General features: G+C 38.2%; 1 protein-coding gene across 1 annotated transcript in view; it reads left to right on the top strand.

Moving 5' to 3' along the window:
- Positions 1-26,366, top strand: part of HTT (huntingtin) — a 227,109-nt gene that overhangs the window by 186,230 nt on the left and 14,513 nt on the right. The window contains 4 exon segments of the mRNA XM_043972228.1: positions 9,609-9,739; positions 9,879-10,008; positions 11,280-11,435; positions 15,894-16,084. Of these exon segments, the coding sequence (XP_043828163.1) occupies positions 9,609-9,739; positions 9,879-10,008; positions 11,280-11,435; positions 15,894-16,084 (608 nt within the window).

Genomic DNA, 26,366 nt, shown 5'->3' with positions numbered 1-26,366 from the left:
TGTGTTTCTTGTAAAGGACATATTGTTGGATTCTTATTTTTAGTCCATTCTGCTATTCATATCTGTTTCATGGGTGAGTTCATCTCATTCATGTTCAAAGTTATAATTACTAGTTGTGTATATCCCTCTGTCCTATTCTTCTCACCCTCTCTTTTTACACTATTCCTCTTCACACATCAGATTTACTTCTAGTCGCTACCTCCCTAATCCAAAACCTTTTAAAGAGTCTCTCCCTTATCCTCTCCCTCCATCCTTCTGCTTCTTGATCCATACTTCCTTCTAAAAGTATCTCCCCTATCCTGTCCTTTTACCTTTCTATTTCTTTGTAATTTAGAAAACTTTTAAACCCTAATAGATATATGTCTTATTTCCTCTTTAACTTAGTTCTGATGAGAATAAGGTTCCAGCACTACTAGCCCTTGACCCCTACCTGCTCACATTATAACAGTTCTTCCCTCCATGCCTCCTTTGTATGAGATAATTGCTTCATTTTACCTCTCCCTACCCAATTTTATTTTATTTCTTGGAATCATCCCATCATACTCAACCCCAAACCTTCTATGTATGTGTGCTGTTTCAAACTACCTGAGTAATGATATTCCCAAGAATACAGATGACATTTTCCCATATAAGAAGTAAACAGTCTGAACTTATTGAGTCCCTTAATCTCTAATGTTTACCTTATGTTTCTCCTAGATTTTATGTGTCAGATTTTCCACTGAGTTCTGGTCTTTTTGTCACAAATACTTTTCAATTCATTAAATGTCCTTTTTTTTTTTCCATTCAGGATTATACTCAGTTTTGCTGGGTTATTTTTGGTTGTAACCCACCTCTTTTGCTCTTTGAAATATAACGTTCCAAGCCTTTCAGTCTTTTAAGGTAGAAGCTGCTAGATCTTGTGTTATTCTGATTGTGGCTCTGCAGTATTTAAACTGGGTTGGGTTTTTTTCCCCTTGTGTGTAGTATTTTCTTTTTAACCTGGGAGCTTCAAAACTTGGCTATGATGTTCCTATGAGTTTTTATCTTGGGATATCTTTCAGGTAGCAATCGATGGATTTTTTTCCTATTTCTCTTTTACCCTATATTCTAGAACTTCAGGGCAGTTTTCCTTAATGATTTCTTGTAATATCATATCTAGACTATTATTTTTTAAATCATAATTTTCAAGGTAGTCCAACAATTCTTTTTTTGTTGTTGTTTTGTTTTGTTTTGCAGGTCAGTGAGGGTTAAGTGACTTGCCCAGGGTCATACAGCTAGTAAGTGTCAAGTATCTGAGGTCAGATTTGAACTCACATCCTCCTGAATCCAGGGCCCATGCTTTATCCACTGCGCCAACTAGCTGCCCCCTTGTCCAACAATTCTTATATTGTCTCTCCTTGATCTGTTCTAGATCTTTTGTTCTTCTAATGAGATGGCTCACATTCTCTTCTATTTTTTCATTCTTTTGCTTGTGTTTTATTATTTCTTGATGTCTTATAACTTATAATGTCTAATTTTTAAGGAGTTATTTCCTTCCTTAAGTTTTTGGATTCCTTTTTCCAATTGGTTTTCTTTTCTTTTCATAATTTTCTTGGATTGCTCTTATTTTTTTTCCAATTTTTCTTCAAACTGTCTTTGATTTTTGTTATCTTTTTTTTTTTTTTTTGCGGGACAGTGGGGGTTAAGTGACTTGCCCAAGGTCACACAGCTAGTAAGTGTCAAGTGTCTGAGGCCGGATTTGAACTCGGGAACTCCTGAATCCAGGGCCGGTGCTTTATCCACTGTGCCACCTAGCCGCCCCCTGTCTTTGATTTTTAAAATATTTTTAAGCTCTTTGAAGAACTCTTTGGATTCCTGACCATTTGACATTTTTCTTTAAAGTAGATGTGGCTTTTAACTTCACTATCTTGAGTATAAACCCAGATCTTCTAGTAGCTATCTATGGTCAGGTTGTCCTTTGCTTACTCATTATTATTGTTTTGTTTTGTTTTTTTAACTGGCTTATTATCATAGTCAGGTTTTAGTGCCAAGGTGCAGGGGATGGGACCCAGCTGCCCCCAAGGCTTGCTGATTGATGGAGTCTGCCTGGTTTTTTACTTCACTTGGGCAGAACCTGGAGGTTGGGTTTTCCTGAGGTCCTTCCAAGTTGTCTTATTTAGGAGAACAACTTCTTTACCCCAACTTTTTATTGTTTCTGCTGCTCTAAGTTTACCTTCAGGTGATGTGTTGTTTGTGGGAGAAATCTGGAGAGCCTGGTATTTTCTGTCCTATTCTGCCATGTTTCCAGAATCCTCTCTGGGAATATACAATCTTGAGACCAACCTGAATAGAACAAAGCTTCTCTATTGTGGAATGCCATGAAATGAGGCTGTATAGTAAGTAGAGCTGGAAATGTATAATAAAGAACATAGAAAGACATGCTGAGTAGTTCAGACTTGAAATAGATCTCAAATTAAGCACATAAGATTCACAATGAAAAGAAAGAGAGAGAGTGTTTTTGTTTTGTTTTTTTAGTGAGGCAGTTGGGGTTAAGTGACTTGCCCAGGGTCACACAGCTAGTAAATGTTAAGTGTCTGAGGCCAGATTTGAACTCAGGTCCTCCTGACTCCAGGACCGGTGCTCTATCCACTGTGCCACCTAGCTGCCCCTGAGAGAGATTTCTTAGTTTATGGTGAATTAAAGTTTCCAATGAAAAGGCTTTCCCAAGGGTTTCTTGTGTCACAGATGTGAATCTGAGTTCTTGATGTTTATATGCTGTTTATATGAACAGGCCCAAATTGTACTGGTCTTTCACTGTTGTACAGCTAGCATTCCAGAAAAGCTAATCTCTAAACAGTTAGCCAAAAATGACACGTTCATTTTGGTGAAAAGCTCAGAAGAGTTGTGTACTACAGTAGGAAAGATGGTTGCCATCTGTCTCCCTGAAGGAAAGGTTTATACTCAAAAAATCATGGTGCTTTAAAAGAAGTTGTTCATATTGATAGCTTTTGTTTTTATATCACCTTTATGTCTATATATCTCTCCTCCTTCCCCATCCAAGGAGGCATCCCTTGTAACAAAGAATTTTAAAAAGTAAGAGGAAAAAAAACCCCAACATATCAGCTGAGTTAGACTGAATTGCAATATTCCACACCCATAGTCCCCCCACCTCTGCAGAGAAGGGAAAGAAATATATATTCTCAACTCTTCTTCAAGACCAAATTACTTGTTTTATGGTTATAGTAATATTCCAGGATGGTTGTATTCTGCAGTGAGTTTAACCATTCTTCAGTTCATAAACATCTACTTTGTTTCTAGTTCTTTGCTATTACCAAAAGCACCACTGTGAATATTTTGGGGTACATTGAATACTGTCTTTGACCTTTCTCGGTATATGCCGAACCAGTCGTGACTCTGGGTCTGAGTGTTTAGATATTTTATTCATTTCTTCAGCATGATTCAAAATCACTTTTCAGAGTGGTTACAATTTTGAGTTGTGGGATAGGTTTTAAATGTGTAGGATTCTATTCTTTAAAATGCTTTCCCTGGGCAGCTAGGTGGCACAGTGGATAGAGCACCGGCCCTGGAGTCAGGAGTACCTGAGTTCAAATCAGGCCTCAGACACTTAACACTTACTAGCTGTGTGACCCTGGGCAAGTCACTTAACCCCAATTGCCTCACTAAAAAAAAAAAAAGAAAGAAAATGCTTTCCCTGAATTTGTAGGAAAATTTTTATTGAAGTAGAATGTTATGTTTTATTTTCTGTTTATTAAAAAAAAACCAGCAGAATTGTTGTCTTCTATTTATATTACATTCTAGTCTTTACAGATTGTTTCAAAATAAAAAATAAAAACACCTATGAATATTCCAGTCTTTCCACAACCCTTCTAATATAAAACCATTTCCATCTTTTATCATCTCTCCCAATTTGCCAGCTGTGGAGAAACTTCAGAGTTGTTTTGATTTACATTTTATTATTAGTTACTTGGAGCAATCTTTCACATTTCTGTAGGCAACTGATAGTTCTTCTAAGAATGACTCACTCAAGACCTGTTTGTACAAAAAAGCTCTTTTTGTGGTGGCTAAGAATTGGAAATCAAAGGAATGCCCATCAATTGAGGAATAGCTAAACATGATGGTGTTGGAATATTATTGTGCTATAAGAAATGACAAGGAGGAGGATTTCAGAAGGGCCCGGAAAGACTTGTATGAACTGATATATAGTGAAGTGAGCCAAGAGAATGTTGTGCAGTGATAGCAACATTGTTTGATGAAGAACTGTGAATGACTTAACTATTCTAAGACAGTTCCAAAGAACTAATGATGAAAAACATTATCTATCTCCAAAAAAAGAACTGATGTTGATTGAACACAGACTGAAGCTTGCTACTTTTCACTTTCATTTTTTTACTTTTATTCAAGTTTTCTTGTACAAAATGTTTTACGTAATTGCACATGTATAACATATATATGATTGCTTACTGCCTTGGGGAGCGGGGAGAGAAGGGAGGGAAGGAAGTATAAATTTGGAACTCAAAACCATAAATGATAATGTTTATTATTTTAAACAAGAGAATGACACTTCCTTTGAGCATTTATTCTTTGAGGAATGGCTTTTGGTCTTGTAGATCTGTATTAATTCCCTCAGTGTCTTTGATGTCAGACTCTTCTCAGATATTTGATACAAAGTTCCTCCCCACACTCCCCACAACAGTTTCTTATCCCAGCATCACTGATTTTATTTGTGCAAAAGTAATATTCTTCTCTTGAAATTACTTGATTGCCTCCTTTAAGAACCTTTTTTTTTTAACTGATTGCTTTCCAGTTTTCCTACTAACTTGAATGGTTTTTTAAAATTCAGGTTTATTTTTGTTTTTCGGTTCCATATTCTCTCCTCATATTCTTCACCTCTTCCCCACTTGTTGAGATTGCAAGAATTACAATAACCATTATACATAACTTATCATGATTTTTGTAGAGAGCTTTCTCCAACTTTAAAGTTAACATTCCTGAAATTTTTGCCTTGTGAGAATAAATTGGATTTATTCTTTTTAAAAACTCACTACCTTTATGAAAGTTCATTGTCTGTACCTCACATTTCAGGGAAGGAATAGTCTAGTTAAGAAGGTACTTATTTAAAAGTAACTTTCAGGGTGTACTTTCATTAATCTGGGATCTCAGTGAGGTGGCTACTGCCTCTAATGATGTAGACTTAAGTCCATATAGTACAATCCAGTTTAAAGCCTATCACATATCAAGGAATAATGAAACCTCAGGTTTTTATTGCAGTTTACTATTTTTAAAACATGTTCCTGTTTCTCACATTGAATCTTCATAGGAGACTTTTCAGGAGGGAACTCTTTCCCCCTATGAAGCCTCTCTTCTGGCCTGGGTTTGTGTCCTTCCTTTGCCATTTAAATCTATGTTACTCGGCAAATGACTACCTTCCTAGAGCCTAATCTCTCTACTAACAGAGTCAGTGTAGACTTGGCGTCAGGAAAACTGTGTTTCAATCTCTGCTCCAGAAACTTAGTAGTTGTATAGCCATGGGCTGGTCCCTTACCCGAACCCTAAATTTTCTCATCTGTAAACTGGAAACAATAATCCCTGGCATACACATTTAAATGGCCTATTGTAAGGCTTAAATGAAGTGATATGTAAAATGCTTTGCAAACCTTAAAGCACATCTCAGTTCTAAGTGTATGAGGGCTTGGGCTAAAGTCTGCCCTACTCCAGGCTCACTGCTCTTTTGAGATGATAGAATGCCTGTTGAATCTTGCTAGATACACTCCCTAATACTTTGTTGCTTCTGTAGTTATTCTTCCTTCTGGGTTCTTTTAGTAAAATACAGGAATGCTTATGATTTATGTGGATTTATTTCATATTCTGCAACTTTGCTAGAATTATTGTTTCAGTTGATTTAGTTGACTCCCTAGGATTCTGTAAGTACACTAGCATGTCATCTGTCAAAAGTGATAATGCTGTTTCTTCTTTACCTCTGCTTATTTCCTAAGTTGTCCTGTTTGGGTAACAGTAATATCTATGAATTTTTTTTTCTCCGAATGCTTAGTATCTTCTTTTTCTGATATCTTAAGAATCAATCCATCACCATCGAAATGTCTCACCTCCACCGGCCCTGGAATCAGGAGTACCTGAGTTCAAATCCGGCCTCAGACACTTAATATGTACTAGCTGTGTGACCCTGGGCAAGTCACTTAACCCCAATTGCCTCATTAAAAAAACAAAAAAACCCAAAACAAAACAAAACAAAAAACAAACAAACAAAAAAGTCTCACCTCTGATATGAACCTGTTTTATATATTCATAGCCTATCCTAGCCCAGGTGTTCTTCCTGTCTATGATTTCTTTTGTGCCATTTCCATTTCTTTCTGCAGCACATTAAAAAACTTTGTAGCCTCTCTTTTATTATTGAAGAGAACAGTTAATTTTAGTATTTTAGTTGCTCAAGTGTGGTTGGTAATGAGATCCTTTACTGTGTGTGAGGTGGCACTGGGGATAAAGGAAAGAACTGATGTGAGACATATTGCCGAGCAGCTATCTGTTCTGAATGAATTTAAGTTTCGAAGCTCAAACAAATTACATCTCAGGGTATACTAAAATAAAGATTTGATTGCAAATATACCATTGGTAATTTTGGAGAATCATAACGAGAACAGTAGGTGTGCCAGAAGATCAATAAATACTTTAGTTGTAAAACAAATACGTGCGCGCACACACACACTCACATGCATGCACCCCCTAGAATTCTAGAAACTCTAGACTTGTGAGCTTGAATATTGTCCTCTGGCAAAACTATCCGACAGATCAGCAGATAAATGTCTTATGAGAATTGGGCAAAGAAGTCAGGGAAGGCAGCTTAGATTTACAGATATCAAGTCATGCTCAACTAACTTCATGTCCTTTCCTGATAGATTTACTACATTAGTAAACTGAATCCTGTAGACCTTAGATAATTTGAATTCATCAAAGAGTGGCTTGAGGGAAAAAAATTCAGAAATATGGGGTATAAAATTCAAGATTAATTCAAGATTCAAATGAATAGTTTTTTAAACTATACAGTCTATTGGGATATGATCAGCCTAACTTTGACTTTGTAGCTTCCAGCCCTTGCTCCTAATTCTGCTTAATACACTGAATAAAAGAATCAGAATTAAAAAAAAAAATCTGTAGGGGGCTAAAAAAAGCAGGATGAGATTCTATGGGGTAACTGCAAAGCTTTGCTCTTAAGTATACATTTCACTTTTCTGTGTACAAACCTGTGTGTGATAGTCTAAAAGGAGTTCGTATGAAAACTATGTGGCAGTTTCAGTGAGCTGAAAGCTCAGATTGATGTAGTAGCCAGCAAAGATAAGATTGCCTTACATAGAGCTTTTAGGATTTGGTGGCATAGAAATTCCCTCTGCTAATGCCAGTTACACCCAACTGTAGCTTAGAAGAGTATAATGATAAAAGCACTAATAGCTAGGGTGTGTAGAGTGTTTTACGGTTTGGAGAGTGCTTGTTATATTAATTCATCTGAGCCTCACAACTGTGACATAGAGCTGTTGTCCCCATTTTATGATGAGGACTGAAGCACAGAGAGGTTAAGTGACTTGCCAGAGTCACACTGTAAAGTTAGTGTCTGAGGCTGGATTTGAACTCACTATCAGAGACGTGTGCCCAGGAGCATTGAGGGATGGAGGAGGGCAAAGGTGATGCAGTGGGACACACAAGGAGTACATCACCAGCTCAGTGATTCCTTCATGGGTGCTGGGGCTGAGTGGTCAATTGTGAGCTGGTAAAACCCAGTTTGGCTGGTTTAGCTCCCCAGTCAACACTGGGAGCCCACATCAACATAAAAACAGTGACCATAAATAGGAGCAGCACCAGGGCTACACCAAGGACCATACAGCAGTGAGGGAAAATGACCCTGTACCTCCCCACTCTTAGTATTCCCTGATCTACCAACAAGGACCTCTCACTCCCTGGGAGCCCTATGGGCAGAGGTGTGGTGGATAGCATAAGTCACTTTTATCCATTGAGAGGCCTCTGAGGGAGAGACTGCCCCACCTTGTCAGGGATGGTTGGACACTTTCACCTCCTCCTTGTAGCTAATCAAACTCCCTGACAATCAGCTATTTGTACTATGTGGGAAAAGGAATTAATTCTGTTCAACTCTAGAGGACAGAACAAAGACATCTCAGTTTAATATAAAGTTTAATTTTCTAACACTTAATGTTTTATTACATTGTATCTAATTAGTGAGACCTTTGTCTCTGATAATATTCATCAAGAGGATGGATGACTATACCATTGTTTACATTGGGGTAGGAGGTTAGATTAGATGGCCTGACTTTTCTTTCCATTTAAGAATTTGAAATCATGTTTTGTAATTTATTCTCTCCTTTGGCCTCTGCATTCAAAGCAGATCCCAGTTGCTTTTTCTAATCTCTTCAATACTTCAAATTCACACATTTCTTAGAGTGCAGATAATCTAAAAGAACCAGTGCTATAGCTCTGGAAGTGGAGGTCCATCTCTTTGAAGGATACAGAGTGTATTTGTGCCTCTTCACTTGTATATGCCTAAAAGTCTGGGAATTGGAACTAGGATCTTCAAGATTCCTCAGCCTCTTGTTTGTCTTCTGGTCAGCTGACATCTTCCTGGAAATCACTATTTCGATGGACATTGGGGCAGAATTCACAAGGATCTTTTCCATAACTACAAATGGTGGGCTTGGGGTGTTTCTTCTCCTACTCTCCTATTGTTATCTTCTTATGGGTGAGGGAAAATAGGAATGAGGCTGGAGTTTAAAAAGGCAGTATTTTACACAGTGCCCATTCAGAGGTCTACAGATGGTAACCTTGCCCTATATTTTCCATCCTTGTCTCCACTGGAACATTTCTGAAAACTATGTTCTAGAATTGCGCAGAAAGTGGTGTCATTTTGAGCAAAATAGCAGTCTCTGTCTTTTCATCTTAGACTGCACAAGATACCTGCAACAGAGGGTAAGATAATCTGGCCTTTGTGAATCAGTTAAAAAGCAGGTTCTTGAGGTCATTATCTTCTAAAATATACTCTGATTTTAATTTTTTTTAATTCCCCAAAGTGATATTTTTAAGCCTTTGCTTATGTTTTCTGTGCCTAAAATATTCTCTTTTCCTCTTTTCTCACAGATATCCCACATTTTGGGGGGGGGGGTGTGAGGCAATTGGGGTTTAAGTGACTTGCCCAGGGTCACACAGCTAGTAAGTGTTAAGTGTCTGAGGTCAGATTTGAACTCAGGTCCTCCTGAGTCCAGGGCTGGTGCTCTATCCACTGCGCCACCTAGCTGACCCTATCCCACATTTTTTAAAGTCTAACCCAAATGTTACCTCCTCCATGAAGCCTTTCTTGTTCCTATTCCCCCCCCCCCAAACTTTATTTTGTAATATTTTGATTACCTGTTTAGTTGTCATCTCCCCTTACTAGATTGTAGGGCCTTGAAGGGCCTACAGTGTAGTGACCATGTCTTTTCTGAATTGCATGTCTGCTGCAGAGCTGAGCATAGTGCTCTGCCTGGAATAGTGCTCTGCTTAAATGCTTTTCATATTTTTTTGTACAGAGGAAAAACTAAAGTATTTCTCAGTGTTGTTGCTTTGTGTATTTTCAGGTCTCTATACACTCTGTGTGGCTGGGAAATAACATCACCCCACTGAGAGAAGAAGAATGGGATGAAGATGAAGAAGATGAGGGTGACCTTCCTGCCCCTTCTTCACCCCCTACATCTCCAATAAACTCCAGGTTTCCAACACAGTTTTATTTTGTTAAATCAGTTTTCTTAAACTACCAGGATATCCATGTATGTGTTGTTGGTATTAAAAAATAAGGGTTGGAAACATATTTTAGAATTTGAGAATACTTTGATTCTTACTCTTTGCAGGAAACACCGGGCTGGAGTTGATATACATTCTTGTTCGCAGTTTTTGCTTGAATTGTACAGTCAGTGGATACTCCCATCAAGTTCAGCCAAAAAAACCCCAGTCATTCTGATCAGTGAAGTAGTGAGATCTGTAAGTTCCCTTTTCCTGAACATTCTCTCCAACACCCTCTTCTGCCAGCCCAGCAACAGCAGCCAAAACCAAACGAAAAAGAGCAGCCAACCCAATCTTTTTGTTTGGTGGAAAAAGTTCTGGATCAGGAATGAGAAGATGGGTTAGATGTCCATTTCTGCATTTGATAGCCTAATTTTGTGACTCTGGGCAAGCCATGTCACCTCGCCGACCTTCCGTTTTCTCATGGGTAAAATGAGGAGAGTGATGTATGCCTGCCAGGTCTCCCTCCCCAGGGTCATCGAGTGTGTCTAATGAAATCCAGCATGTGAAAGCATTTTCTAAATTGTAAAGTGTTAAAGGTATTGCAGTAGCTATTGCTATTAATAATGTTAACTCCTTCATTTTAGGATTCTTGATCTGTACTTTCAGATGTTTGCTACCTCCTGTTCCCTATTCTAATTGGCTTCCCTCTTCTCCTTTTTAAAGGCATAACCTGCTATAATAGTTAAATACCATTACTACAATTAGAATATTATGCACTATCAGTACAATTGCTTTAAATTAGTATATTAAATATCAGTACATTTGAGACTTTTTCCTTGGTGTAGTCATAAGGAATTTTTTTGAAAAATCACTGGAAAAGAGCTTTGGAGTGATTTCAGGCAGTTATCTATTAGAAGCTTTCTATAGATCCTCTGTCTACATGGGGAAGATTTCCTGTACCTCATGAATACGAAGCTAACTAATTTTCTTCTTGTGATATTTCCACAGCTAAAATACAAATTTTTTTGACATTTCAATCAACAGCCAAGGAAATACAAACTTAAAGATACTTTGAGAGACAGTAGTAATTATAGTTCATATTTTCATAGCACATTACAGTTACAAGGCACTTGTGAAATAGTCCTCTTATTTTCCCAAGTATTCTATTTAGAGCTAAAAGGAAATTTAGAAATCACTTAATCCAGTCACCTCATTTTACAGAGGAGAAACCGAGGCTCAGAGAGGAAGTAACATGTCCAAAGTCACACAGAATTCCAGAGGCAGGTTTCAAACCCTGGATCTCTGACTCCAAATCCAGCTTGCTTTCTTCTATTTCCTACTCATCCTTATAACACCAAAAAAAGTCACAGTAGTTTTGTCTTGAAACCTAAAAGCCCCCTCAGGCTCTGTTGTTCTCTCTGTGTTGTTATCCCTTAGAGGTGAAAATCCTTACCCATCAGCAGTGTTTTATGTCCCTGATAACCTATTTCTCCCTCTCTGTTGGCACGGTGTCTGTTTGCATCCAGCTCCTAGCAGTCTCAGACTTGTTTACAGAGAGGAATCAATTTGAGATGATGTACTTGACCCTGACGGAGCTACGGAGGGTGCATCCTTCTGAAGATGAAATTCTCCTTCAGTACTTAGTGCCAGCCACTTGTAAAGCAGCTGCTGTTCTGGGAATGGTAAGATATAACTATTTCTGGGGCCAGCCCTTTAAAAAAATTTTTTTTAATATGAAATAACTTCAGTTTATCTCCTCAGACTTTGGTAACTTTCTGAGCTTGATAATGGCAGAAAGGTTGCCAGGATCAGGAGTTAAACTAGAAGCAGAGTTCAAGAGTGTGCTTTGCTCTGTAGGCAATGAGAGCCACTCAAGGTTTTTGAGTAGAGTGGTGACATGATCAGAGCTGTGAATTAGGAGGATTACTCGGGCAGCATGGGGAGAGTGTACTTACTGAAGAAGAGGTAGACTGGGGGCAGGAAGACCAGTTAGGAGGCTTTTGTAATCCAGACAAGAGGTAATTAAGTAGGGCCTGAACTTGGTAATGGGAGTGAAAAGGAGGACGTTAATGTTCTGATCACTTTATTGGAGATGGAGGATGAAGGAGACAGAAGACCCCAGTCTGTCTCTGGCCATCAACAGAATTAGGAAAGTGGAAGAGGAGTATGAGGGGAGAATTAGAGACAAGAGCCTCTCATTACTAACTAATCCTGTGCTATTTACAGTTCTGGACTTCAGTATAAGAACAATTAGTGTTACCCTTAGTTAGGAAGTATGAACTGACTGAACAAATGATCCATAAATGAGTACAATTGGTTTGGTTGTTTCTCCAATCTTCACAGAATTATTGACTTTTGGGGCTGAAAGGGATTTGCAGAGGTCACCTAGTCCATCATCTTATCTAATGCAGGACTCCTCTCTTGATGGGGGAAGCAATCAAGGATTCCTCCAGCACTGGAGTACTGCTAATTCAGCTTTTTATTTTGCCCCCATTGAGATGCTTTGAATACTGTCCTTGACAGTTTTCATAGAGCTGTGGAATGCTAGTGCTCAAGGGGATGTTGGAGACCATCTTCTTCCTCTTTCATCTCATTTAAAATCTTTAGAAGTGTTGAGTGAGCCTTGGGCGGTCAGCATTTCCTAGACCTTTCTCCCCCCCTACATCATGACTGTCTACATGTCATTATTCTTCTAACTAGCAAACCCCATGGTGACTTTTTTGCCTTCATCTTCTGCCCCAAAGAGTCAAAGGATTCACTGAATCCCCCCTTGTTTCCTTGATGCGATCCAGATCCCCTTTTGTATTTTACAATTGCCACCCCCAGGAGGACAGATAGCAGTCTCCCTGCTTTGGCCCGTCCACATTGCAGCCTCCGCCTGTGTCAGCCTTGTCTTCCTGCCTTCCAAGTCTAGGAGCTACAGTGTGTCTTTTTGTCGTAAGATTCAAACTCTTACTCCTTTGAAGCGTTTCCCAATTCTGCTTCTTGTTTAACTTGGACTCCAATTTGTATCCATTTTCTTGCCTATATTTCTCTTCATGGAACATTTATTAAATGAACACATAAAAAATGTACATGTGGTGCCCTACTTATTACTGAAAGAGAATGAAACAAACCCAGTCTCTGCCATCAGCATAGAGATTAATCTGTATTCCAACCTTTGTAGTTGGTGCCTTTCTTACTCTTAATTCGCTAACCATTTCTTAAATGCCTCATATGTACATCACACTGTTCTAGGGCCTGGCAGTGAAAAAAGTTTAAGAAGATGTGGTCTCTACCTGCGTGAGTTGAACAGTCTAACTGAGAATACAGTGTCTAGACAGGTTCCATAAACAGACAGCTAGTAACAAGTTGAATATGAGAAGAGGACTGTGCAGGCTTGAGAGAGAAAAGGGCTATTTCTAGCTGGAGGGATTCAGGAAAGCTTCATGGACCTGGTGTTGGACCTAGGCTTTGAAGAAGATGGGTGGACTTAGAAGAGGCAGTGATAGGAAAAGGGAAGGAAGTGGGAAGATATCCCATATTAATGGAATAGTTTAAGAGATGTACCAGGGGCAGGAAGGTGCTGATGGTAGAGCAGCCCAATTTGTTTGGCACATATTCTGTGTGAAATAGAATTATGGAAGAGAAGATTGAAAAGTTAGTTTAGGGCCATCCTGGGGAGTTTCTTCCACAGACTTTTATCAGTTGCCTGCTTTATGAATTGCAACATGCTGGGCACTGGGAATTCTTTTAAGACATGAGCTTTGTATTCCTGGAATGTAGTCTTGCATTCACTTATTTATTCAGCTGAACTAGGCACCTCTATGTGCTTGAATGTGACCTACTTGATGAAACAGCAAAGCAGCTCATTCCAATTACAAAGTATAAAGTTCAAACTCCTCCCCTTTCACCTAGCATTCAAGTACCTTCACAAGCTATACAGTACTACCTTCCCAGCCATGATTCACATTCCTCTTCTCCATATACACTATCTCGTACCTAAACTGGGAAACTTCCTATCCCCAGAACAGGTGTTGTGTTCCACTATTCTTTTGCTCAGGCTACTCCTGATGCTTGGAGCCCTTCCTGCACCTACTTTTGTCTCATAAATGCCTGCTGATCGTTTTAAGTCATCTCAGATATAGCCCTTCTGCTAGAAAGCCTTCTCTGATTTCTCCTTGGTCAATGATAACCTTTTTCTTTATACTTTTGTTGTAATGGCTTTTGGAATATTACATGTGTCTTCTTCCCCTCCTAGTACTATTGGCTCCTTGAAGTTATGGACTATAGTTCAACTAAATCTCTATTTTCCCTTGTACGAGGAATTACAGTACTTTGCACAGAGCTGATCCTTAATTGATGTTTATTGCATTATAGATAAATCTAATTCCTGACCTGATGGGGTTTATAATATAATAGGGGTGTAAAATTTTTCATTCATCCATTTGTTTATTCAGCAAACATTTTTCTACTCCTTTCAAAGTCCTGATCTTCTGTGAGAGAGAGGAATTTTAAATAAGGTAGGGTCCCAATGGTCGTGTTTTTTTTTTTTTAATGACTCATATTTCTCCTGGATCCCACTTGTTTTGTCACAGACACAGAAATCATTGGTGATCTCTGTAAGGGGATAAAGGGTATCAAATACAAAGTCAATTTTGTTTCAAATACAAAAATATCTTCATTTTCCTGTATATATTGTATAATGCAGAATTAGTGTCCATATATATCAAGGCTTCTGAGCAGAAGTTTTTTATTATCTCACTTAACTTCTGGTTGGGATAGCTTTTAGCTACATTGCCACACTAATGATTTTATAAGTCATCTGGGGAACAGGCAGATAAATGTAATAGCTTTTCTTTTGTGACCACAGTTCCTCAAAGTTGCCACCCTCTGGGTCCTGCATGAACCATGTAAAAAGCAACTAAGACTTGTAAGGGGGCCCTTTTTCTTTGCAGAGACTTTCAGCTGCCAGATTAATTGTAATTGCTTTTTTGTGCCCAGGCCTAAATATCCCTCGGGCAAATGCATCATTGTCAATAAGGGGGAAGAAACCCATACAGACAAAAAGGATCTTAAAGCAAGATGATTTATCGTCTCTTGACCACCAGACTTTGTGTATATGTATATACACATTCTTCCTTAGAGATAGACATCATCTATAGAGGGGTTTGGGGGACACCCTGCATTTGTGCAGTATTTGTTTTACAAAATTTTATGGATAAACATACCACAGTTGAGGAGTACATCTTAAGATCATAGATTTAAAGCTGAAAAGGACTATAAAAAGGATGCTTATTGTTCAAAATGGGGTCAGTTCTTCAAAGACTATAACTATCATAGGAGCTGGGGATGGGATATAGGGACAAGAGCAAAAAGGGGAAAAACACTATCTTTATCTTTGAGATTAATAAGTCAGAAGATTCAGCAAATTCATACTTTCTGACACTCTGCCCTTGTCCATCAGTATCTTCCCTTAAACAAGAAGAAATTGTTATATACAGTGATTATCAGTTGTAGGCTTTCCAGAATGGTGAGAAAGATTGCTGATTTTCACTGTATGGAATCTGTAAGTGTTTTGTATTTTCTGTGAATATCTCGGGCCAGGGTTCTTAATATTTTTTGGTCATGAACCTCCTTGGTTCCCTTCTCATAATAATATCTTTCAGGGCATAAAATTATATATATATATATATATATATATATATATGTGTGTGTGTGTGTGTGTGTGTGTGTGTGTGTGTGTGTATATATATATATATATATATATATGTGATTACAAAAGAAACCAATTATACTGAAACACTGTTAAGATAATTTTAAATACCTAAATTCATGGATCTTAGGTTAACAATCTCTAATCTCAAAGGAATTTCTTGATGTTGAAGAAGAAAGCCCTTACTAAAGAAACATTTTACTTATTTTTATCTGGTTTTGTACTTGCAAGCTTTGAAGGTACCTTAGGAGATGAAGTACATTTAGTCCTGATTTTGATGTAAACTGAGCTGTCAGTTCGCCTTTCTAGATTCTAGATTTAAATGGGCGGCACACAACTCCTATGTCAGGTAGTGTTTATCTCCACGGCAGATGTCATGAGGCTTTTGAATGGTGGCTCAATCCAATTTGACATTCTCTATTGTTGTTGTTTTTCTGTGCCTCAGGATAAAGCTGTGGCTGAGCCAGTGAGCAGGCTGTTGGAGACCACACTCCGAAGCACCCATTTGCCAAGCAAGATTGGAGCACTGCATGGCATCCTCTATGTGCTTGAATGCGACCTACTTGATGAAACAGCAAAGCAGCTCATTCCAATTATCAGTGATTACCTTCTTTCTAATCTCAGAGGAATTGCTCAGTAAGTTACCCAAGGGAAACCATTCATGTCCCTTCTAGTTGTGAGAGACATTTTTGGTAGGGAAGTAAGTTACACATATCTTTTTAATGCCAAGCTAGTATGCTGTGGTTTTTAAATGGAGGGTTGATAACTTGTATTGGTATAATTTATAAAGCAACCGTAACTGAGAGAAGCACAGGAATCAAAGGCTGAAGGAAGACTAGACAGGGCCATGATTCAACTCTTCACATTCTGCCACACTTTCTCTTCTAATAAATTAGGTAGAATAAACTATAACTTTTCAAATTTTGAAGGTGAAATTCTTATGTTTAGATAAATAGATTGCTTCAGGTGGGATATCCAGGCCAAAACCAGGGAAGACTTTCCCTTTGCAAACCTCTCTCAGCATCAATTCCACATCCTTAAAATTGGGATCATGATGCTTGCACTCCACATTACAGAGAGTTATCAGGAACTTTTGGTCTTGTGGGATTGTAAAGTTCAATTAAAATGTGATCTATTATTTTTTACTTGCATTCTATTAGAAAATCTTGGACTATTACTAGGTTGGTTTTTTTTTATCCTAATGGGGAGGGTTTCTAAGCCAATCACACCCATATGCAATTGTGCTCCAGTGGGGTCTCATGCCTGTGGCTTGATCCCTTCCTCATCACTCTGAGGTTCACCTCTTCATCCTCTGTGTAGGTATCATGCTGTGGGCAAAGCACTCAAGACCTTCTTTGTCTGGTTGAACATAGCATAGCTTTGCCAAATGTAAGGTGCTCCTAGCCAAATGAGGTTATTCTCTCTGATGGTTTAGTCACTTTGTCTTCCCAAAAAGGGGCAGTTTAACTGTTTTGCCATTGTTCTCAGCTTAAAAGAGTAGCTACAATTAACATTTTGGCCTTATAAAAAGGGTTCTGGTTGGCCAAATTGAACCAGAATAAGTTAGTCTCTGTGAAGGGTTATGGAAACATGTGGCAATATAGAAGATAAGTGAGATCATCCAAAAAAAAAAGTTTTGAGAGACATGGCCACTAGTTCTGCTTAAGCAAATCAGGAAAACAAGGACGTGTGCTCACCTCATCTTCTGGAGTGTAACTTTTGTCACTGTGGTGGTTTAGTTGTAAGTCAGTGGGGGTAGAAAGTGTTCCAGGAAGACTAGCCCCTCTGGTGAGATGGCTCCCAAGCCCTTTTCAGAGCTGCTTAGTACCTTTGGTATCTACCTTATTCACCCAACTCTCACCTCCAGCTCCAAGAAGCTGTAGCATGTGCAATAGCCATACCCCCCTAAACCATTTCAGCTAAACCAAGTTAAGGGTAATTGAGGAGTCTCAAACCCATCGGTGAATTAGAGGGATATTTACCCCAAGCATGTGAAGACTTCTGGTGGGATGGGAAGATAAAAACAGTTTGTCCCAATGGCAATGAAGAAAGCTAAAGCAGGCACTGTGTGGCACACTTAGAGCTTGGTTAGACATTGAAGATGGCATGGTTGTCTAACACATCCTGAGCCATCACTAGTCTCCTTGACTTTGTCTTGCCCCTGGACTGTGATGGCTCTGGATGAGAGAGTGAGGCTGACAACTTCGTACAACTCTGTCTCACTTAAATGCAAATTATGCATAAATTTAAAAAGACATCACCCATACCATTTTACCATTTTTACCTATCTTAAAGTCTTGTGGCAACAAGCAAGTGGTGAAGCAGCAGATGCAGATACATCGGGAGCCGTAGTCACAACCTTGCACATAGGTGGCCCAGGCCATAGAGTCCTCTTCTCACTAGACTGAAGCAGCAGTAGGATTCGGCAGCCCCCCGGGTGTCTCAGCAGCCTTTTAAGGACTGTACTTCTCCCCTTCTTGTGTGAGGAAGGGGCTAGAAAAAGTGCCCTAAAATTTGGCTGCTTTACCCAATCCTGGCCAGCTTACCACAGCAGGTGGACATCACATCCAATGGTCAAAACACAAAAAAAGGTACAAAAATTTATACAAAGATGATTTCATTCACCAATGGTACATGAATATGCTCACAATTATGGGCAACACAAAATCCAATAGACCTGAAAGGTGAATAGCTCTTGTGAGAGAACTCAGCAGGTATTGCATCCAAATAACAGTTCTGAGTGAAAAAGGCTGGCAAATGAAGGCCAACTTACTGAAGTCAGATCTGGATACATGCTTTTCTGAAGTGGTCTCAATGAAGGGGATTGCCCTGAAGCTGCCATAGGTTTTACAGTCAAAGCTAATCTGGTCAACAAACTGGTGTGCCTACCAAAAGGAGTGAATAGCAGGCTCATGACAATGTGATTGCCACTTGGAAGAAAGCACCATTCTACCATCATCAGTACACATCCTTCCACCATGATGAAGCCTGATGAGGTCCAAGAAAAAATTTTTGAAGACTTGGAGACCACCTCCCCCACCCCCTCCCCCCACCCCCTGCCAATGTCAGTGTGCTAAAGGAAGTCAAGCTTGTAATTCTGAGTGACTTTAACACCAGGGTCGGCACAGACTACCAGACATGTCAGGGAGTCCTTGGGAGGAATGGAGTTAGAAACAGCAACAGCAATGGGCAGTTACTACTGAAGACCTGTGCATCTCATGACCTTCTCATCATCAACACTGTCTTCCATTTACCGAAACACAATAAAACGTTGTGGATGCACCCTTGCAACAAACATTGGCATTTAGTAGACTATTTTATCATAAAGAGAAGAGACAGTGATGAAGTGATGAAGAGAGTGATGAAGGTGTTGTGTAGTACAGAGTGCTAGACTGATCATAGACTTATCCTCTCCAGGCTAAATATTCACATTCCACAAAGATGGCAGTCCCAAGGTAAGATGACTACCAGAAGACTTAATGTCAACAGATTAGAGGAGTTGTCTGAGCAGAGACAGTTTGTTGCTAATTGGAGGGAAAGCTAAGCCCACACATGGTTGGCAACAATGGAACAGAAAAAGATTGGGTAGCTTTCAGATATTTGGTATACAGGTTTGGGTCAGAACACTTGCAAACATGAAGATTAATTTGGCAAAAATGATGGGGAAATTCAGAAGCTGCTAAATGAAAGATGAGAGTTCCACAGAGTTTACCAGTAGGATAGTTCTTCCATCTCTAAGAAGATAGCACTTGGGGGCAGGTAGGTGGTGCAGTGGATAGAGCACCGGCCCTGGATTCAGGAGGATCTGAGTTCAAATGTAACACTTAATACTTACTAGCTGTGTAACCCTGGGCAAGTCACTTAACCCTCATTGTCCTGCAAAACAAAAAACAAAACAAAAACAAAAAAGATAGTACTAACTCCATCAAAAGTAAAGTGTACAAAACAAAAACAAAAGTAAAGCCTAGAGTTCAGAGGCAAAGCCAAGATGGTGTAGTGAAACCAAGAAGCTGCCTGAGCCCTCCCAAATTTCTCAGAAACATTAAATTAAGCCTTTCAACAGATTCTGGAACTGTAAAACCTGCAAAAAAAAATACTGGAGTGAAACAATCTTCTGACTTAACCTAGGAGATCTTCAGGAAAGGTCTATTTCATCTGGGTAAAAGGGGAACACAGCTCAGTGCAAAGGATATCTGGGTGAACCAGCAAAAGGCTCTTAGTCACAGCACAGATCAGCTGAGGACCAGAGGTCCTACCTCAGGAAGCAAGTGGCACAGCAAGCAAGTTGTGAGGCCTCCAGCCCCAACATTGCTGATGCATCAGAGCAGAAAGCTTGTGTACCCCAGGAACAGAACTCAACCTTAAAAGGCACAAAAGAGGCTTAAAAAAAATATATGAACAAGAAACAAAAAACCATTGACAATTATTATAGTGACAGGGAGAATCAAAATATAAACTCAAAGGAAGACAACAATGATAAAACTCCTACATATAAAGCCTTAAAGAGGAAGAAGAATTGGTCTCGAGACCAAAAAGCCCTCCTAGAAGAGTGCAAAAATGATTTTATGAACCAAATAAGAGGGGCAGCCAGGTGGCACAGTGGATAGAGCACTGGCCCTGGATTCAGGAGGACCTGAGTTCAATCCAGCCTCAGACACTTTACACTCACTACCTGTGTGATACTAGGCAAGTCGCTTAACTGCAATTGCCTCACCAAAAAAAAAAAAAGAGAGGTAGAAGAAAAATTAGGAAAAGAAATGAGTTATGCAATAGAAAGTCAATAGCTTCAAAAAAGAAAATAACATCTTAAAAATACAATTGGACAAATAGAAAAGAAGGTGCAAAAGCTGACTGGGGAAAATAATTCCCTAAGAATCAGAATTGAACATATGGAAGCTATTGACTCAATGAGACAACAGGAAGAAGTAAAGCAGAATCAAAAGAATATAAAAGTAGAAGAGAACATAAAATACCTCTTCAGAAAAACAACAGACCTGGAAAATAGATCCAGGAGGGACAATATAAGAATAACTGGACTGCCTGAGGACCATGATATAAAAAAGAGCATAGACTGCATATTTCAGGACATTGTTAAGGAGAACTGCACCCAACGTCTTGCAATCAGAGGAAAAAATAGTCATTGAAAGAATCCACCAATAACCTCCTGAAAGAGCCCCCCCCCAAAAAAAAAATGCCAAGGAATATTGTAGCTAAATTCCAGAACTATCAAGTAAAGGAGAAAATACTGCAAGCAGCCAGAAAGAATTTAAATATCAAGGAACAACAATAAGGATTACACAGGACCTGGCAATTTCAACCTTAAAAGATCGGAGGGCTTGGAATATGATATTCCAGAAGGCAAAGGAACTGGGATTACAACCAAGAATGTTCTACCCAGCAGAATTAAGCATAATCTTTCAAGGGAAAAGATGAACATCAATGAAATAGGAGACTTTAAAACTTTCCTAATAAAAAATCCAGAAATGAACAGAAATTCAATCTACAAATATAAGCTAGACTCAAGAGACATATGAAAAGGTGAAGGGGGGGGGACCCAACATGTTATTCAATAAGGTTAAAATGTTTGCATCCCTACATGGGAAGAAGATACTTGTAACTCTTGAGAACTGTATCTTTATTAAGGCAGATAGGAGGAGTACACACAGACAGAAGGTATGGGTATAAGTGAATTCTGGTGTTATGATATTTAAAAAAAAAACACTTAAGGGGAAACAAAAAGGATTATACTGGGAGTAGAGGAAAGGGAAGGCAGAATGTGGGGAAAATCATATCATATGAAGAGGCACAGAAGACCTATTATATTAGAGGGAAAGAAGGGAGGGGGTGAACATTGTTTTGACCTTACTCTCCTCTGATTTGGCTCAAAGAGGGAATAACATAAACACTTAATTGGGTATAGAATTCTACCCTACCCTATAGGGAATTAAAGGGGAAAGGGAAAAGGTGGGGTCCTGATAGAAGGGATGGCAAAACTAGGAATTGAAAGGGGAAAGGACAAAAGGGAGGTGGGGATGATATAAGGGAGGGTAGACTGAGGTGGCCAGAAACAAAACACTAGTGAGAAGGGACAGGGGAAAAGGAAAGAAAAATACAAACAAGGGAAAAAATAGGATGCAGGGAAATACACAGTAATCATAACTGTGAATGTGATTGGGATGAACTCTCTCCTATACAATGGAAGTAGATAGCAAAGTGGATTAAAAACCAGAATCCTACAATATGTTATTTGTAAGAAACATGTTTGAAGGAGAGATACACACAGAGTAAATGTAAAAGGCTAGAGCAGAATATATTATGCTTCAGATGAAGTAAAAAAAAAAAGCAGGGGTAGCAATCCTTATCTCAGCCAAAGCAAAATAAAAAATTGACCTAATTAAGAGAGATAAGAAAGGAAAGTACATCTTGCTAAAAGGTACCATAGACAATGAAGTGATATTAATACTAAACATGTGTGCACCAAATGGTACAGCATCCAAATTCTTAGAGAAGAAGTTAAGAAAAGAAATAAATAGTAAAACTATATTAGTGGGGGATCTCAACCTCCCCCTCTCAGAAGTAGATAAATCTAACCACAAAATTAATAAGAAAGAAGGGTTTTTTTTGTTTGTTTGTTTTTTGGGTTTTTTTTGTGAGGCAATTGGGGTTAAGTGACTTGCCCAGGGTCACACAGCTAGTAAGTGTCAAGTGTCTGAGGCCGGATTTGAACTCAGGTCCTCCTGAATCCAGGGCCGGTGCTCTATTCACTGTGCCACCTAGCTGCCCCAAGAAAGAAGTTAAGGAGGTGAATAGAATTTTAGAAAAATTAAATATGATCAACCTCTGGAGAAAAGTGAATGGGGATAGAAAAGAATATACCTTTTTCTTAGTGATACATGGCACATGCACAAAAATTGACCATGTATTATGGCATAAAAACCTCACAGTTAGATTCAGAAAGGCAGAAATAGTAAATGCATCCTTTTCAGATCATGATGCAAAAAAAAAAATTATGTGTAATAAAGAGCCATGAAAAGATAGACCAAAAATGAATTGGAAACTAAATAGTCTCATCTTAAAGAATGAGTGGGTCAAACAACAAATCATAGAAACAGTAACTTAATCCAAGAGAATGACAATAATGAAACAACATACCAAAATTTATGGGATGCAGCCAAAGCAGTTCTTAGGGGAAACTTTAGATCTCTAAATGCCTACATGAATAAAATAGAGAAAGAAGAGATCAATGAATTGGGCATGCAACTAAAAAAGCTAGAGAAAGAAAAAATTTAAAATCCTCAATTAAATACAAAATTGGAAATTCTGAAAATTAAAGGAGAGATTAATAAAATTGAAAGTAAGAAAATTATAGAATTAATAAATAAAACTAAGAGCTGTTCTATGAAAAATCCAAAACAATAAAATAGATAAACCTTTGGTTAATTTGATTTAAAAAACAAAAAACGGAAACCAAATTATCAGCATCAAAAATGGAAAGGGTGAACTCACCACCAATGAAAAAGAAATTAAAGCAATAATTAGGCGCTATTTTGCCCAACTATATGCCAATAAATTTGACAATGTAAATTAAATGGATGAATATTTACAAAAATAGAAACTTCCTGGATGAACAGAAGAGGAAATAAAATCCTTAAATGAGCCTATTTTAGAAAAAGAAATTGAACAAGCCACCAATGAACTCCCTAAGAAAAAAATCTCCAGGGCCAGATGTGTTTACAAGTGAATTCTACCAAACCTTTAAAGATCAATTAATTCCAGTACTATACAAACTATTTGGAAACATAGGTGAAGAAGGAATCCTACCAAATTCCTTCTGAGACAAATATGGTGCTGATACATAAACCAGGAAGAACAAAAACAGAGAAAGAAAATTATAGACCAATCTCCCTAATAAATATTGATGCAAAAATTCTAAATAGAATATTAGCAAAGAGATTGCAGCAATTTATCACCAGGATAATACTCTGTGACCAGGTGGGATTTATACCAGGAATGCAAGGCTGGTTCAGTATTAGGAACACTATCAATATAATCGACTACATCAATAGCAAAACTAACCAAAATCATATGATTATCTCAGTAGATGCAGAGAAAGCTTTTGGCAAAATATAGCACCCATTCCTGCTAAAAATCTTAGAGAGCATAGGAATAAATGGAGCTTTCGTTTAAGATGATAAACAGTATCTATCTTAAGCCATCAGCAAGCATTATATGCAATGGGGATATTAGAGGCATTCCCAGTAAGATCAGGAGTGAAGCAAGGATGTCCATTATCACCACTATTATTCAGTTTTGTACTAGAAATGTTAGCCTTAGCAATGAGAAGAAAAAGAAATCGAAGGAATTAGAATAGGCAAAGAAGAAATAAAACCATCACTCTTTGCAGATGATATGATGGTATCCTTAGAGAATCCTAAAGAATCAACTAAAAAACTACTTGAAACAATTAACAAATTTAACAAAGTTGCAGATATAAAATAAACCCACATAAATCATCAGCATTTCTATATATGACCAACAAAGTCCAGCAATAAGAGATAAAAGGGAAATTCCATTTAAAATAACTGTAGACAGTATAATATACTTGGGAGTCTACCTGCCAAGGCAAACCCAGGAACTATATGAACACAATTACAAAACAGTTTTCACACAAATAAAACAAGATATAAAAAAATGGAAAAAGTATAAATTGCTCATGTGTAGGCTATGCTAATATAATAAAAATGACAGTCCTACCCAAATTAATTTACTTATTCAGTGCCATACCAATCAAACCACCAAAAAATTATTTCATAGAGCTAGAAAAAACAATAAGAAAATTCATATGGAAGAACAGAAGGTCAAGAATATCAAGGGAATTAATGAAAAAAAAATGCAAAGGAAGGTGGCCTAACTGTACCAGATCTAAAACTATATTATAAAATAGCAATCATCAAAACTGTTTGGTACTGGCTAAGAAATAGAGAGAAGGATCAGTGGAATAGGTTAGGCACACAACACAGCAGTAAATGAGTATAGCAATCTCCTGTTTGATAAACCCAAAGACTATCCTGCAGGATAAGAACTCACTCTTTGACAAAAATGGCTGGGAAAACTGGAAAATAGTATGACAGAAACTAGGCATAGTCCAACATCTTACACCATACACCAAAGTAAAGTCAAAATGGGTATGAGATCAAGACATAAAGGGTGATACTGAAAGCAAATTAGAAAAGAAAGGAATAGTTTACTTGTCAGAACTGTGAAGAGGGGAAGAATTTATGACCAAAGGAGAGAACATTATGAAATGTAGAGTGGATCATTTTGACTACTACATTAAATTAAAAAGTTTTTACACAAAACCAATGCAAATAAGATTAGAAGGAAAGCAAAAAGATGGGAAACAATTTTTACAGACAGTATTTCTGATAAAGGCCTTATATCTAAAATATATAGAAAACTGAATCAAATATACAAGAATACAAGTTATTCTCCAGTTGAGAAATGGTCAAAAGATATGAACAGGCAGTTTTCAGATGATGAAATTAAAACTAACTATAGCTATGTGAAAAAATGTTCTCAATCACTACTGATTAAAGAAATGCAAATTAAAATTCCTCTGAGGTACCACCTCAGACCTATCCAATTGACTAATATGACAAAAAAGGAAAATGATGAATGTTGGAGATGTGGGAAAACTGGAACACTAATGCACTGTTGGTGGAACTGTGAACTGATCCATCCATTCTGGAGAGCAATTTGGAACCATGCCCAAAAGGCTTTAAAACCATGTATACTCGGGGTGGCTAGGTGGCGCAGTGGATAAAGCACCGGCCCTGGATTCAGGAGTACCTGAGTTCAAATCCGGCCTCAGACACTTGACACTTACTAGCTGTGTGACCCTGGACAAATCACTTAACCCCCACTGCCCCGCAACCCCCCCCCAAAAAAAAAACCCCAAAAAACCATGTATACTCTTTGATCAAGCAATACCACTACTAGGTCTATATTGCAAAGAAATCATGAAAAAGGGAAAATGACCCACACATACAAAAATATTCATAGCTGCTCTTTTTTCTTTTTCTTTTTTCGTTTTGTTTTGCGAGGCAATGAGGGTTAAGTGACTTGCTCGGTGACTTGAACAGCTAATAAGTGCCAGCTTTGAACTCAGGTCCTCCTGATTCCAGGGCCAGTGCTTTATGCACTGTGCCACCTGGTGTCCCCCATAGCTGCTCTTTTTGTGTTAGCAAAGAATTGGACATCGAAGGGATGCTCATCAATTGGGAAATGGCTAAACAAGTTGTGGTATATGAATGTAATGGAATACTATTGTGCTGTAAGAAATGATAAGCAGTTGGATTTCAGAAAAACCTGGGAAGACTTGCATGAATTGATGCTGAGTTAAATGAGCAGAACCAAGAAAATATTGTATATCGTATCATCAACATTTTGTGATCAACTGTGATAGACTTAACTCTTCTCATCAATACAATGATCTAAGACAGTGCCAAAAGACTTATGGTCTAAGATGGTCTCCACATTCAGAAAAAGAACCATGGAGTTTTTACTTTTGTTGTTGCTTTTTTGTTACTGTTCTTGTTTATTTCTTGTGTTTTTTCACCTTTTGTTCTGATTCATGTGGAAATATGATAGTAATGTATAACCTATATCAAAATGTTTGCTGGCCTCGAGAAGGGGGAGGGAAGGGAGCATGGGGAAAAATTTGGAACTCAAAAAATATCTTTAGATATAATTGAGAAAAATTAAAAATAATAAAATAATAAAAACAAAAAAGTAAACTATAATCTAAGCTTAAAGAGATGCAGGATTCTTGGGTCAATAAGAAGGCAGATGAAATTCAGTTTTATGCTAATAATAACAATACAAAGCACTTTTATGATGCCCTGAAGGCTATTTATGG

This window comes from Dromiciops gliroides, chromosome 6 (assembly GCF_019393635.1).
Source record: "Dromiciops gliroides isolate mDroGli1 chromosome 6, mDroGli1.pri, whole genome shotgun sequence".
Lineage (NCBI taxonomy): Eukaryota > Metazoa > Chordata > Mammalia > Microbiotheria > Microbiotheriidae > Dromiciops > Dromiciops gliroides.
The sequence above is the reverse complement of the archived record's forward strand: the minus strand, read 5'-3'. Positions and strand labels throughout refer to the sequence as shown.